At 45.4% G+C, this 13,307-nt stretch overlaps 1 protein-coding gene across 1 annotated transcript; it reads right to left on the bottom strand.

Annotated features, from left to right (window-relative positions):
• Window positions 1–169: 169 nt before the first annotated feature.
• On the bottom strand, window positions 170–12,544 carry vwa11 (von Willebrand factor A domain containing 11; the record flags this gene model as incomplete). The annotated part of the gene is made up of 17 exons (XM_079729559.1): window positions 170–584; window positions 901–1,060; window positions 1,230–1,363; window positions 1,791–2,062; window positions 4,934–5,026; window positions 5,515–5,667; window positions 6,274–6,403; window positions 6,950–7,120; window positions 7,598–7,714; window positions 7,815–7,927; window positions 8,835–9,004; window positions 9,130–9,316; window positions 9,981–10,109; window positions 10,519–10,612; window positions 10,734–10,878; window positions 11,706–11,842; window positions 12,356–12,544. The coding sequence occupies 17 exons, from the start codon at window positions 12,542–12,544 to the stop codon at window positions 174–176; spliced, it is 2,805 nt and encodes a 934-aa protein (XP_079585685.1). The 3' UTR covers window positions 170–173.
• Window positions 12,545–13,307: the final 763 nt, after the last annotated feature.

Here is a 13,307-nt window from a genome sequence, read left to right as displayed (position 1 = left end):
TTGCATTATGTGAGACAGAGTTAAAAAATATTTCAACAAAATTGTTTACATTATTATTTAATTTGAATTGATCCTCATGTGGTGCGTTCTTATTCACAAACGGTATTACATTTAAGCAAATATTTTAAGTAGCAATTGTAAAATTCATTAAAAAAAAAAACATACAATTATTTCTAACTCCTGGCCATCCAAGCGGCCAGCAACAGACACAGCAACCACAGCGGGCGGGCCAGGCCGACGGAGGGAGGGCCCCCTGCCGGGACGGTGGGAGTAGGGCCCACTGGCGGGGCGATGGAGTGGTAACATGTTCCCACGTTGCCCACTTTATCGACGGCCACGATTTCGACGATCTGCGAGCAGCAGGAGGCGTTGTAGGAGGCCTCGATGTCGAGGTTGGTCAGAGCGTCGTGGGAGAGGACTCCGTCTCCCTGCCGCAGAGTGATGCGGTCGATGCCCGTGCCGTTACCGTCGGTGACGTTGGCGGAGAGATCCCAGCGGAAAGACGCGCACTGAGACACGTCCGCGGGACAGTCGTCCGCCGCGACCCGGTCTACTTTACACGTTGGCCGGACAAAGTCTGTAATCTGGACAGGACATTAAGCAGTCTTAGCACGTATAGTTATTATATTTAAATCATAAAGGACTACTGTTAGACCAGTACGGAAGAGGATTAGGGCTACATGGGATAATATCTTATAATATCTTTGGGAGTTCTGAATTTAATAAATTAAAGAGTTCTGACTTTGAGTCCGATTTCTGACTTTAAACTCAGAACTCCAAAAAATTCACATGACGCCTCTTCCGTAGACCAGCAATTAACAACATTATCAAGATTGGAGCTAACCAAAATTGTGTATTTCTAGAGTTCCTTCCAGTACACCTATTGAAGGGAGTGGTTACCTTGGACACAACAGAGAGCCTTAAGACAGCGTAGTTGGAATCAGCTGAGGCAGAGGTCTTGGCGTCTATGGTCAGTGTGATGTCGGTGCCTGATGGTGTGTCTTTAGGTGGTGTGATGGTCAGAGTAGCCTTAGCGTACTGCCCGGTCGTCAATGGAACACTGGCATAAAATAAAAAAGCATGTTTTAATCTTAAATTCAGGTTATGATCTCTAAATTTAGGATGAACCCCAGTAGCTTTAGTGAAAGTAGAAACCCAATGAAGGTTGCTGGTTGTGAAATCATGAATTCAACCTTTAGTTAGACAGGAACATTTGTTTTATACACTACCTTTCGGGGAATGTCATAGGGAATTCTCTGTCATTCCTGGCGTTGATGGAGCATGGCCCGCCAGAGCCCTCTGTCATCACGCTGAAGGGAATGCTCAGCATTTGTCCCGGCTCAACGCTGCTGTCCACCACTGCCTGAGGAAGCACATGCACTTCATTCTCTTCATGTCTTTTTTTGTGTATTGTCATCGGATTTGATTGCTGTATATGCTACAATTATTGACGCTTTTATCCAAAGTGACTTACGATAATTACATTCATCAGAAGAAGATAAACAACATTATATGTCTGTCGGTACAGTAAGGATGTTCATAGAACCAAGTGCCAAGCACTAACAATCGCCAGGTTAACCCATTCTCCGCATGCAACAGACACAGCTAGGATAAGATGCTACACAATGCTAAGTACTATTTTTATGTGCAAGGGCGTATTATATACAATAAATTCGTAAGAGGGTTTGTGGGGGACGGGGGGAGGCTAAGATGCTTGTATCCAATGCGACGTGCAGGGAATTCAGATCCACCGGCCGTTTATTGTCGTCGGTGTGTTAAGTGAGGCTGACCGTGACGATGACTTTAGAGACGCTCATCTGGGTGGTGGACTGGCGCTGGAACTGACTGCCGGACACCGAGTCCTTCCCCGTCAGGATCACCACAAACTCCCCCTGCGGAACCGCGTCCACCGTGACCAGGATGTCCCCGTTGCCCATGTCCGTCGTCGAGCCCCTGCTCACTTGCTCAGCCCGGGACACCGGTACGAGGCCAACCTCGCCCACCGTGACCGACGCCGGCCCCTTCCGGCCCATCACCGACAGCAACAACATGGCCGGCCGGCCTGAGTTCAAACAGCGGGAGTTGTTTTATAATTTTCAATGTCTTCCATGCATCCGTTGTACCTGTATCACTATAGGGCAGGGTGCGGCAACTGGCGGCCCGCGGGCCATAATATTCGGCCTGCCGATTATTCTGAAGTTATATGATTTTATTTTATTTTATTTTATTTTTGAATATCGAATATCTGTTAGCTTAAATGTAAGGGGCCGGATACAGTGAACTTTTTTTCTTTCACAACCGTTTTTGAATATAATTGTATCAAATCCTGCTACTACTCCCGGAAGGTTAGAGACACACTCGTCACGTTCACAAGTAAGCTGCGAGGGGCTGAGCGGGAGTTATTGGAAACTATGCAATATTAAATGAAACGGAACCCCCCTTTATAGGCCTATATACAACAACCATGGCGACCCGACATTACTTATTTTTGTGTGATACTGCACGTAGAGAAAGGCAGGAGCTGTTGACAAAAGTCCACAAAAGACGCCAAGCTCTGAGACTTTGCTGTTGAAAGCAAGTAGAGTCTCTGAAGAGGTTACTTCGCCTACAGCTCTTCTAACGGTGAGTAAGCTAGGAACAGAGGTTTGTGTGTGTGTGCGCAGTCAATCAGCACCCGCCGTGGTGTGTGTGTGTGTGTGTGCAGTCAGTCAGCACCCGCCGTGGTGTGTGTTGTGTTGTGTTGTGTGAAGTGTTTTAAGAATGGTTGGCTGCTTTTTTAGGTGCGCACTTTCGCCCTCTCTCCAGCATAATGCATTTCTACACTGTCAAGCCGGTTCGGTCGAGGCTTGGCACGCCTGGCGATTTCACCATCTTATCTCAAGTTTCCTGTGTAAAACCGAGGGGGTAAAATCCCCCGTTCGTCACGGCGCGGGCTTTCTTGGTTCCCTGGAGAAGGCGGGGCTGCGCACGGAGTCTAGACCTCTTTAATAATCAATAAGCATATTCCCGAATGTTTTTATTTTTTATGAATGAAGAGACCCGCATGCAAGAATGAGTTCACGTCTGAGTGTAGGCTACAAACGCAATTAACTATTTAAAATTCTTTATTTTGCTAACCACTTTTGGGTTAGGGGTACGGGTTAGGGTTTTTTATCCCGACGAAAGCCTCGCAAGACTCGTCGACAGTTCCTCTGCATCTCTCTCTTTCTTAAATCGCACCTTTCAACGTCTTTGTTTAATACAACTGCATCACCTTCTCCCACATGATCAGCAGCTCGCGGATTTCACTTTCTCTCCAGCTAGAACTGCTCACGATGATATCACTGCGTTGTCTCTGTGGAGACAAGTGCAGCAACACCTCTACCCAACGTGATCAGGCATGACATTTGCGTGATTAGAGCATACACTTGTTTATATGTACGTCTTGTAAGAGTCATCTAGTGCTTGGTAGGCATATGACTAAGCCAGCTGACGGGCCTGCGTCACAGTTCCAGATGCACATTCATTAATCAATTCCTTGAACTAGCCTTTGATAATGTTCTGGCCTGCCACCTACTGGCTGGAAAAAGTTGCTGACCCCTGCTATAGGGTAATGATTGATTATAGCAACAACGGTTCATACACACACTCACACACCGACGGCGGAGTCAACACCACAAGGCGACAGCCAGCTCGCCAGAAGCAGTTACGGTGAGGTTTCTTGCTCAGGGACACATAGACACTCAGCTAGGAGGAGCCGGGGATCGAACTAGCAACCTTCCGGTCAGTGTTGGGAAAGTTCACTTTCTTCGTGAACTAGTTCAAAGTTCAGTTCACAAATTTTAAAATGAACTAGTTCAGTTAAACGTTCATAATTCAAAATTTTGAACTAAGTTCACAGTTCCAAGAAATGAACTAGTTCATAGTTCTTTTTTTCAATATGTTGCTGTGAGCTTTTCATTTTTTCCGGTATTTTGAACATTGAGCCCCCTTTGTGGTTTGTCTAGGATGATATAGAGTGGTTGAATCAAGTATCGTAGCGAAATACAGTTTCTATCGTGTTTTATTGCACATTTAGCGCATTTTGTAAATCCCATTGATTTCTGTTGGAAGACTCATTGCTCGTTGGCGGAAACGGAAAGGGGGGGTGTTCACGTTTGATTGTAGTCTTTTCGCTCGGTTCTAGCCCTACTGATGAGACGGAGAACCGAGCGAAAAGACTACAACCCTTTCCGTTTCCGGCCAACAAGCAATGATTCTAGGAGGTATTCTACTCCGCTGAGCTATGAGCCAGAGAGCTAACGTTATGGATTGTACATATTTATAATTCGAAATTCGTCTGAGCCTTTATACCACAAATACTCTAGGGTCTATAGCATATAACCGCTTTGTCTGATTACAGTTTAATTCATTTTCCACAATTTAACAGCTCTCGTTTTGAAGAATAATCACCGCGCCATTCGTTTCAATGGGAATCGCGCTGGTCTATACTTTCAAAATAAAGTGTACATATTTATAATATGAAATTCGTCCCAGCCTTTGTATGACAGATACTATAGGGTCTATAGCATATAACCACCTTTTCTGATTACAGTTTAATGTAACAGTAAGCTGGCAACACCTCAACTGCAAATGAACCGCACGGAGATTACCATGGCAACCGGTCAAACAACACGGCGATCTGCGCGCGCATCCGCCGTGTTGATAGAGAAATAACCCCCCCATTGAACGAAGTTAAACCGAGTGAGCGTGCCGTTCACAGACACCAGAATGAACGAGTTCACAGTAACGTCCATCAGGCAGTAATACAGTACGTTCAGTTCACGTTCGCCCAAAATATGAACGAGTTCATGAACTTTCGTTCAGTGAACGCGTTCAGGCACAACACTGCTTCCGGTTACAAGTCAGCCCGTTCTACCTCCTGAACTACTGCTGCTGCTAAAACAATATTTACCTGCTTGTGGACGCCCGGCGATTGGTGCATAACCGGGGTGGGGTCCCTCGAAGGGGACCACAAAGTCATAGATAAAGGTGATGGTATTCTGGCCTAGAGGTTTTAACACACACACACACACACACACACACTCACACACACACACTCTCACACACACACACACACACACACACACACACACAGGTACATATTACACCTATGTTCTGGTAGCATGGACTCTTAATGGAATAACAATATTCTATAACATGTAACCATAAGAAAAGAACACAGCCCTGATGACTAAATAGGTAAGGGTTTTTTTACCTGCCCTCTTGGGGGCTAGGGTCAGGGGGGTGTCATAAATATATGGCCTGCTAAGCCATTTGAGACTGTACCTGCTATTTAGGGCTATACATTAAAATTGAATTACATTTACAGGGCATTCAGCAGACGCTTTAATCCAAAGCGATTTACAATAAGTACATTTGTCAGAAGAAAGAGAAACAACAATCTATGGCTGTCTGTACTGTAAGGATGTTCATAGAACCAAGCGCTAAGCACTAACAATTTCTAGGTTGTTAAAAAAGTCTCCTCCGTCTGACCTGTGACCTTCAGTGTGTAGGGTTGAGCCGAGGCCATCTGTATCTTCCAATTTCCGGTCTGCTTATCATCATCCAGACGGATTCTCCACAGGTTCCCAACACTCGTGATCGTCCCAAGGCTACCGCTGAGCTGCGTGTTGCTCTGACTCACACCTGAGGGTTGGTATCGGGCCCAAGTACATTTACATTTAGCCTACATTTAGCAGAAGCTTTTATCCAAAGTGACTTACAATAAGTACATTGGTCAGAAGAAGAGAAACAACAATATATCTCTGCCGGTACAGTAAGGATGTTCATAGAACCCAGTGCCAAGCACTAACAATCGCTAGGTAAACCCATTCCCCGTATACAACAAAGATAGCAAGGATAAGATGCTACACGGTGTGAAGTACTATTTTTAAGTGCAAGGACGTACAAAATAAAATAAGTGCGGACATTAAGTGCCAGGATGTAGTTGGTACACACACGCACACACACACACACTACCGTGTTCTTGTGTCATGCTAAACTCATGTCGGTTCTCCCACACGACGTATAAGTTGTGATGGCAACTTTGGTGACCTCTAGTGGCCAAAGATCTTCTGGACCTCAGGCTGCCATTAGGAGAATGGGCCACACCTGTCTGGTTTGGGTTGGTTGTATTCCCTTTGTTGTCCAACCATAAAGCTGGGGTGTGACAATGTATATGTATATATTTAGAAAATGTGCTTCACTCAAGTGGTCCTTTAGGGCTTGCCAATAAATCACATGCTGTAATACCTGCAGGGTTTGTAATGGTGAAGGTCATCTGGCTCCCAGTTATGTAGAGCGTAATGTTCTTCAAAGACTCGTCCAGCAGGAACGGGAAGGTCTCACTCCCAGAGCTCCTGGACTGCTGAAGAACGGTCACCTGATAGGAAAGGAAATGCAAGTCTGTGACATTTGTATTTACATATACATTACCTTTAGGGGATTTTGCTGATGCTTTAATCCAAAGCGATTTACAACCATTCATTCTCACATTCACACACCGATGGCGGAGTCACATACGCCCAGGGACACCTCAACACCCAGCTAGGAGGAGCCGGGGATCAAACTGACCTTCCGGTCAACCCTCACTAACTCCTGAGCTACTTCCGCCTAATTATTACTATTTCTAACGGGAAGGTTGCTAGTTTGATTGTCGAGATGTCCCTGAGCAAGACCCCTCACCCTAGCTGCTCCTGACGAGCTGGCTGTCGCCTTGCGTGGTTGACACCGCCATCGGTGTGTGAATGTGTGTATGAATGGGTGAATGTTAGGCAATTTTGTGGAGCGCATTGAGTGGCCACTGGTTAAAAAAAGCGCTGTATAAATGCAGTCCATTTACCATTTACATTCGACCAAAGGAAAGTGTCTGTTTTTTCTATCTGTGCCAATTGACACCGTTCTGGCCACTAAAGCTGTAGGGCTTTACCAGGGCTGAGGTGGAGGTGTCCAGGATGATGTCGGTGGCTTCTGGCAGATTTCCCTTTGTGACGTGGATAGCCTGGCCCCCAGAAGCCAAGGCCAGGTCCGTGTAGTCGTTGAAGGACGCCGTGACGGAACGCCGTTTCCTGCCTGTGGTGGTTGTCATGAAGAAAGACACCTGTAGGGATTTACATTCATGGCATTAAGCAGACGCTCTTATCCAAAGCTAAGTACTATGTTTAAGTGCAAGGACGTACAACATACAATAACTGCGTACATTAGGTGCAAGGATGTACACCATACAATAAATGTGCATAGTAAGTGCAAGGACGTACAACATACAATTAGTGTGTACATTAAGTGCCAGGACGTACAACATACAATAAGTGGGTAAATTAAGGGTAAGGTTGTACAGCATACAATAAGTGTGTACATTAAGTGCCAGGACGTACAACATACAATAAGTGGGACAATTAGGTGTAAGGTTGTACAACACACAATAAGTGTGTACATTAAGTGTCAGAATGTACAACATACAAGAAGTGCGAAGAGGAGTGTGGGGGGTAAGCTAGGGGTGAGAGGAGGCTTCCAGCTTTGAACCAAGGGAACGGGGAAGGTGTGGTTCAAAGCCGTATAGAAGCAGCAGGTGCCTCACCGTAGACTTGGTGCTCCTGATGAGAGCCAAGATGGTGTCTTTGAGCGCGATGTCTTTGGCGGTGGCGTCGCTGAACACGTAGATGTTTGAGAAGGCCGGAGCGCCCGTCAAGGCTATCTGGAGAGGGAAAGACCCTAATGGTAAATTTATCGGTTTACACGTTTAACATTTAAATCGTCGGTATTTAAAGCGCAGAATAACAGATATGCAGAATAACCTGGAGCCCTGAGAGACACATCTCTGGGGTGTCACCGCCGCCGTCCGCCTTCAGCTTGGAGATTTCTTTCTTCATGACTTCGGGGTCTGTGGTCCTTGTCATTGGTCCAAAGTCTGCATACCCACAGAGGTGTGAATGGGGAGCAATGTTAAGGGAGTTTTGTGTTGCCCTCGATGCTAGGGGGGTGTCCTGTTAAGCCCTTTGAGACTGTACCCGTGATTAAAGTCTATACATTTAAGGGCTGTACATTTCATCAGGTATTTTCCAACATGCTTTTAGTTTCTTTGGTTATGTGATCTTTGAATGCAATTCTCTGAATCTATATAAACTTAACACAAAAAGTAAGGAAATTTGTGTTTCGTCGATTATTTCTCTGTGGTACCAATGCTTTTTTGCAATAAATCTTATACCGTTGGAAAGCCTGTTTAGTTCCCTTTCAAATGGTGCCCCATTTGTAGGGAACATGCGGGATGAGCAGAAGCGCTGAGTATTGGGGTTGCGCAAATATTTTCTGCCATTGCCAAACAGGTTATTTTGCTGTTGCTATTGACACTTGTTTTGAGCTTCTGGCAGCACCTGTGAGCATGGGCCCTACTACTGTAAGTACAGCTACAGTCAGTAAGTGTCTGCTCCAAGAATCGGCATGCCGCGTTTGACTGATCTGGATAGGGCCCTTGCGATAGGGCAGCTTCAAGCTGGTGTTCCGCAAAACCAAGCTACGGCATTATTTGGAGTGAGCCCTAGTACCCTATCCAAACTGAAGGCCAATGCTGTGTTCCAATATCCATGCTTCCATGAGTACATGTAAACGTAGTACACTATCCGCACTCACTTAGTGCGCTAATTCGAATACTCCATGGTGCACAAATTTCCTTACTTTTTGTGCTAAGTTTACTTTGTATATTGCTGGCAACATGACGCATGGAACATAGAAAAGCCTTCTGATAAAATAGTAATTTCATGAATAACAAGGACACTGGTGCCATGCTGGCTGATGAGTAGGACCCCAAACCAACTCACCGGGGTCATTAAAGGGGACCAGGATGTACTCCGATGGTTCATCCTGCGTTCCCTTTTTACTGTCAATGATGTTGTAAACCTCGTCCTTGGCCACCGCAATGTCGTCCGACATGCTCCCCGTGGTGTCGATGACGAAGCACAACCCCGACGAGCGAGCGATCCCCATCAACCTGGAGAAAGAGGAGGAGGAGGATGCGATGGCAACGAGACAAAGGGGAAACGGAGGGACATCCTGGTCCGATGTCCCACGGCTAGCTTCAAAGTGTCGTCTCCGGCAGGAAGGGAGAGGCGTCACCTCAGGAAGTCGGGGTCGCCGGCCGCTCCTCTGATGTCCTCCAGGAGCTGGAGGCTGGCGCTGGTTGCCGCGGTGACGGCGGCGTCGTGGAGGGCCTCGTTGCCGGGGCGACGCTCGTCCTTGCTGATGCCCCCGCGGGGTTCCACCGCGCTGGTCAGGTCCCCCGCTACCCCGTGGCTGCATTTACCTGCGGCCACACGCACCGTTCAGGGGTCGTCATACGGTGTTCCTAAATTATTATTTGGATTTACACTTCAGTTCAAAAGTTTGGGTTCACTTGGAAATGTCCTTATTTTTTAAAGAAAAGCACTGTTTTTTTCAATGAGGATAACATTAAATGAATCAGAAATACAGTCTAGACAGTGTAAATGGGGTAAATAACTATTTTAGCTGGAAACAGCTGATTTACAGAGGTCCATTTCCAGCAACCGTCACTCCTGTGTTCTAATGATACATTGTTGAGCTAATCGTGTTAAAAGGTTAATTGATGCTTAGAAAACCATCCTGCAATTATGTTAGCACAGCTGAAAACTGTTGAATTAAAGTGAGTTTTCATGGAAAACATGAAATTGTCTGGGTGACCCAAAACTGTTGAATGGTCGTGTACAGATTTTTAATATTTTATTCGGCAATGTAAAACAATCAAGCTATATTTTAATTATCATTGTTGTCTCATAACAATGATGACATTAATATTACTAAATAAATAAAATAAAATAAAGAATTTTATATCAGTGTGGAGAAAGGAATACTTTATAAGTGTAAAATGAGCAACGATATGAATCGTAACTAAACATCGGTCATCCTTTTGCCACTTTATTAACAAATTGATTGAGTGTTTTTGTTGATACCTCTAGGCTTTTCGCTTGAGAGAATTCCCATGTAGCCCGATGTCAGCTTCTTTTCCTGAAGAATGTTGGCAAGGATAGGGTTGGGACAATTCCCACTGGCACAGTCACTGCATGTGGCGGTATCCTTAGCTGTAAGCCACAGCAGCAGCAGCATCAAGAGGCATACCAAAAAAGCATATTTAACATTCAACTTCTAAGTCTTTCATTTTACATGTTGATAGTTTGTCCATTTAATTGAAGTATAATGTTTTATGTCACATTTTCCCTGGTTAGAATAAGCATGGGCTAGGTGTACAATTCTTGAGTTACATTTTAAGGGCATGTTTGTACAGTTTGTACAAACTGTCATTGTTGGTGCCCTATTCACCCCATGCCTCAGAGATATCCTGTTGTATTATCTTCTTTATGTAACAATCTATTGTTCCATTTGTTATCGTGAGCGGCAACGACTTCCTCTTGCTAAAGCTTATTGTCTTCCTTTCATAAACCCTGCAGTGGTGTTAAGGGAAACAAGGAATTCTCTCATACACCCACGTACCTGCTATGTTTTCTATGGGGAGATCTGGTTGGATGAGGTTGGCAAATGGCTCTGTATTTCCCAACTCCACCCAGTTACTGTGGCTGTAAAAGTCCTATTGCCAAACACACACAAACACACACCAAGAAACATACACACGGCACACACACACTTTTTATATTTACGAAGAAACTATAACGCCGAACATTGATTTCTGTTTCTCGTGTGTCCCTCACCTGTAGTGTGTGGAGAACTCTGCCCAGCATTTCCCTGGCAGCCTGGTAGTTCTGCTTTCGGACGTTGGCCTTGATGCTGACGACACCCTCTGTGATTAGGCCACGCCCTTCCAAGAAAGCCTCAGAGTTGAAGTGGTGAGGAGCGCTGGAATTTACACCGTTTACTTTATTAAAGCATTTCATATCTTGCTTTGCGTTTTAGATTTTTTTGTATTTGGTTTGATCTTCTATACATTCCTTTATTAACGAGCCCTCTATTTTACACTAATTATTTAAAGTTATTTTTTCATAACTGATGGGTATAGCTATTTCTGGCGGGACACTCTAGTCATAGGCTGCCAGACGACTGCCAACGCTGTCCAATCAGACGCTCGTACACTGATGTGCGGTCAATATAAGACAAACACTTATAAGAAGTTAAGTGTACTTTGCAGAATTCACCCACTGACACCCCAGCCTCCACCTGCTGTGGTTCTGCCCTGTATTGTATGTAACCTATAGAATGGGTTGAGATGCTGATGTACCCCCAGGGGGATTGTATAGTTCTCCCTGTTGACAGACGTTGGTCTGCTGTTGGTATTCTGCATCTGACATCTGTATGTCCTGCTTTAAATCCGAGTGTATCACCATTCCATGAAGTAAACGGTTCAACCTATGACATGAGTGATTCCTGACGGAATTACTATGAATATTGTCTTAGATACCTTTCATTGAACATATACATCCTCAATCCTCAAACTAATTATTAATAAATACGGGTCAATATTTGAAATGGGGGCGACCTGGTGGCTCACCGGGTAGAGCGTGTGCCATAAAGGCGTCCCGATCGCAGAGACACGGGTTCGATCCCTGCCCGTGGTCCTATGCTGCTTGTGCCCCTCCCTATCACCCACACCTACCTGTCTATCTCTCTCTATCATTAAGCAAAAATAAAAAATGAACATTCGAATAGGAAGATGTTCATTCACACACCTGGCGACAAAGTCCCGGTCGACCAGCCCGTTCTGGACGTAGACCTCCTGGAGAGCCGCGCGGAACTTGGCGGCCGACACCTCGCCGGTCGCCGTGGGACCCAGACAGGCCCGGACCAGCTCCTCCGCAGAGGGACCCTGGGAGGGCCAAAGGTCAAAGGTCAGGGCTCCATTGGTACAGCAGACGAGGCGGGAGAGAGGTGTGCCGTGTGTTGCAGGCAGCATGTGGCTCAGGAGGCAGAGCGGGTCGGCTGGTGACCGGAAGGTTGCTAGTTTCGATCCCCGGCTCCTCCTAGCTGAGTGCCGAGGTGTCCCTGAGCAAGAGACAGACCCCCTGACGGCTCCCAGCGAGCTGGCTGTTCGTCTTGCATGATGGACACCGCCGTCGGTGTGTGAATGTGTGCATGAATGGGTGAACGTTAGGCAATATTTGAAAGCTTTTTGAGTGGCACACTGGTTAGAAAAGCGCTGTATAAATGCAGTCGCTTTATTTATATTTATATATTTGTTGAGGAACACGACTGATTCCTGAAGCAGTGTACAAGATACCGAGGACTCAGATGAACCTCTGGGCGTACGCGTGTGCTGGGCATTAACGGGGGATTGTTATCGGCGTCATAGTGACAGTGGGCCGGTTTTTTTTCAACCTACCGTTGGATTAAACTCGTGTCCGGAAGACTCGGCCACAGCCTTACAAGTCTCTTTCAGCTTTTGCAAAAGAGCCGTCCCTGTAATGCTGACATGGGTGGCTGATCCCCCTCCGATGGGGGCAAAGGCCACAGAGCTCTGCAGCAGAGCCAGAGCGAGGGCCAGGGCCAGTGCGGGCAGGGCTGAACACATGATCACTGGAGAGAGGACGGGTTGGAGGGAATTCAACGGTTAGAATAATGTTCAAAGATTGAAATCCGACTGGCATCTTTGAAAATCACCAACATGAATTTATTAAATTCCTGTTGACGGTGAAGTTAACCTCTTCTGACAGTTAGATTGTGTAAGGATACATTAAACGGTAAATAAAAATATTATTTTTAAATACAAATTACGTATAAAATATGTTGAAACCACTTTTCTTAACAGTTTTTTTTGTTTGAGCATTTTGTTTATCACTGATTTTTTTACAAACGTTGTCAATGCATACACCCTTTGGCAAAAAAAAACACCATACAAAACTTTTAATTAATATAATATTACTATATACCATATATATATGATTATAATGTATTATCGCCTCCATACCTCTGTTGGAAGGTCCTCCTCAGTTTGTTTAACAGTGAAGTCTGGTTATCTTTTGTCTGCTTTTATAGAGATGTCGGGAAGCCTGAGTGTTTGTGTGGGTTTTCTTTTTCTTGACCAATGATTAACCATTTTTAAGGTGTATTCCTATGGCCAAGAGATTGTTAAGGATTTTCCATGAAGTCATATCTGTCAATGGGTGTGCCTTGCTTCAGGGGCGTCACTAGGTTTTAAGGACAGGGGGGGCTTAGCCCCCAGGAGATGCACAGAATGTGAGCGAACGTTTAATTTCACAAACAGCTAACAAAAACTGAGAAATTGCACGTTTTGGACAGATTTAACAGAGATACTTTACTGTGCAAATGTTTTA

This window comes from Pollachius pollachius, assembly GCF_949987615.1.
Source record: "Pollachius pollachius genome assembly, chromosome: 2".
Lineage (NCBI taxonomy): Eukaryota > Metazoa > Chordata > Actinopteri > Gadiformes > Gadidae > Pollachius > Pollachius pollachius.
Note: the sequence above shows the minus strand (reverse complement) of the source record. Positions and strands in the feature narration are given on the sequence as shown.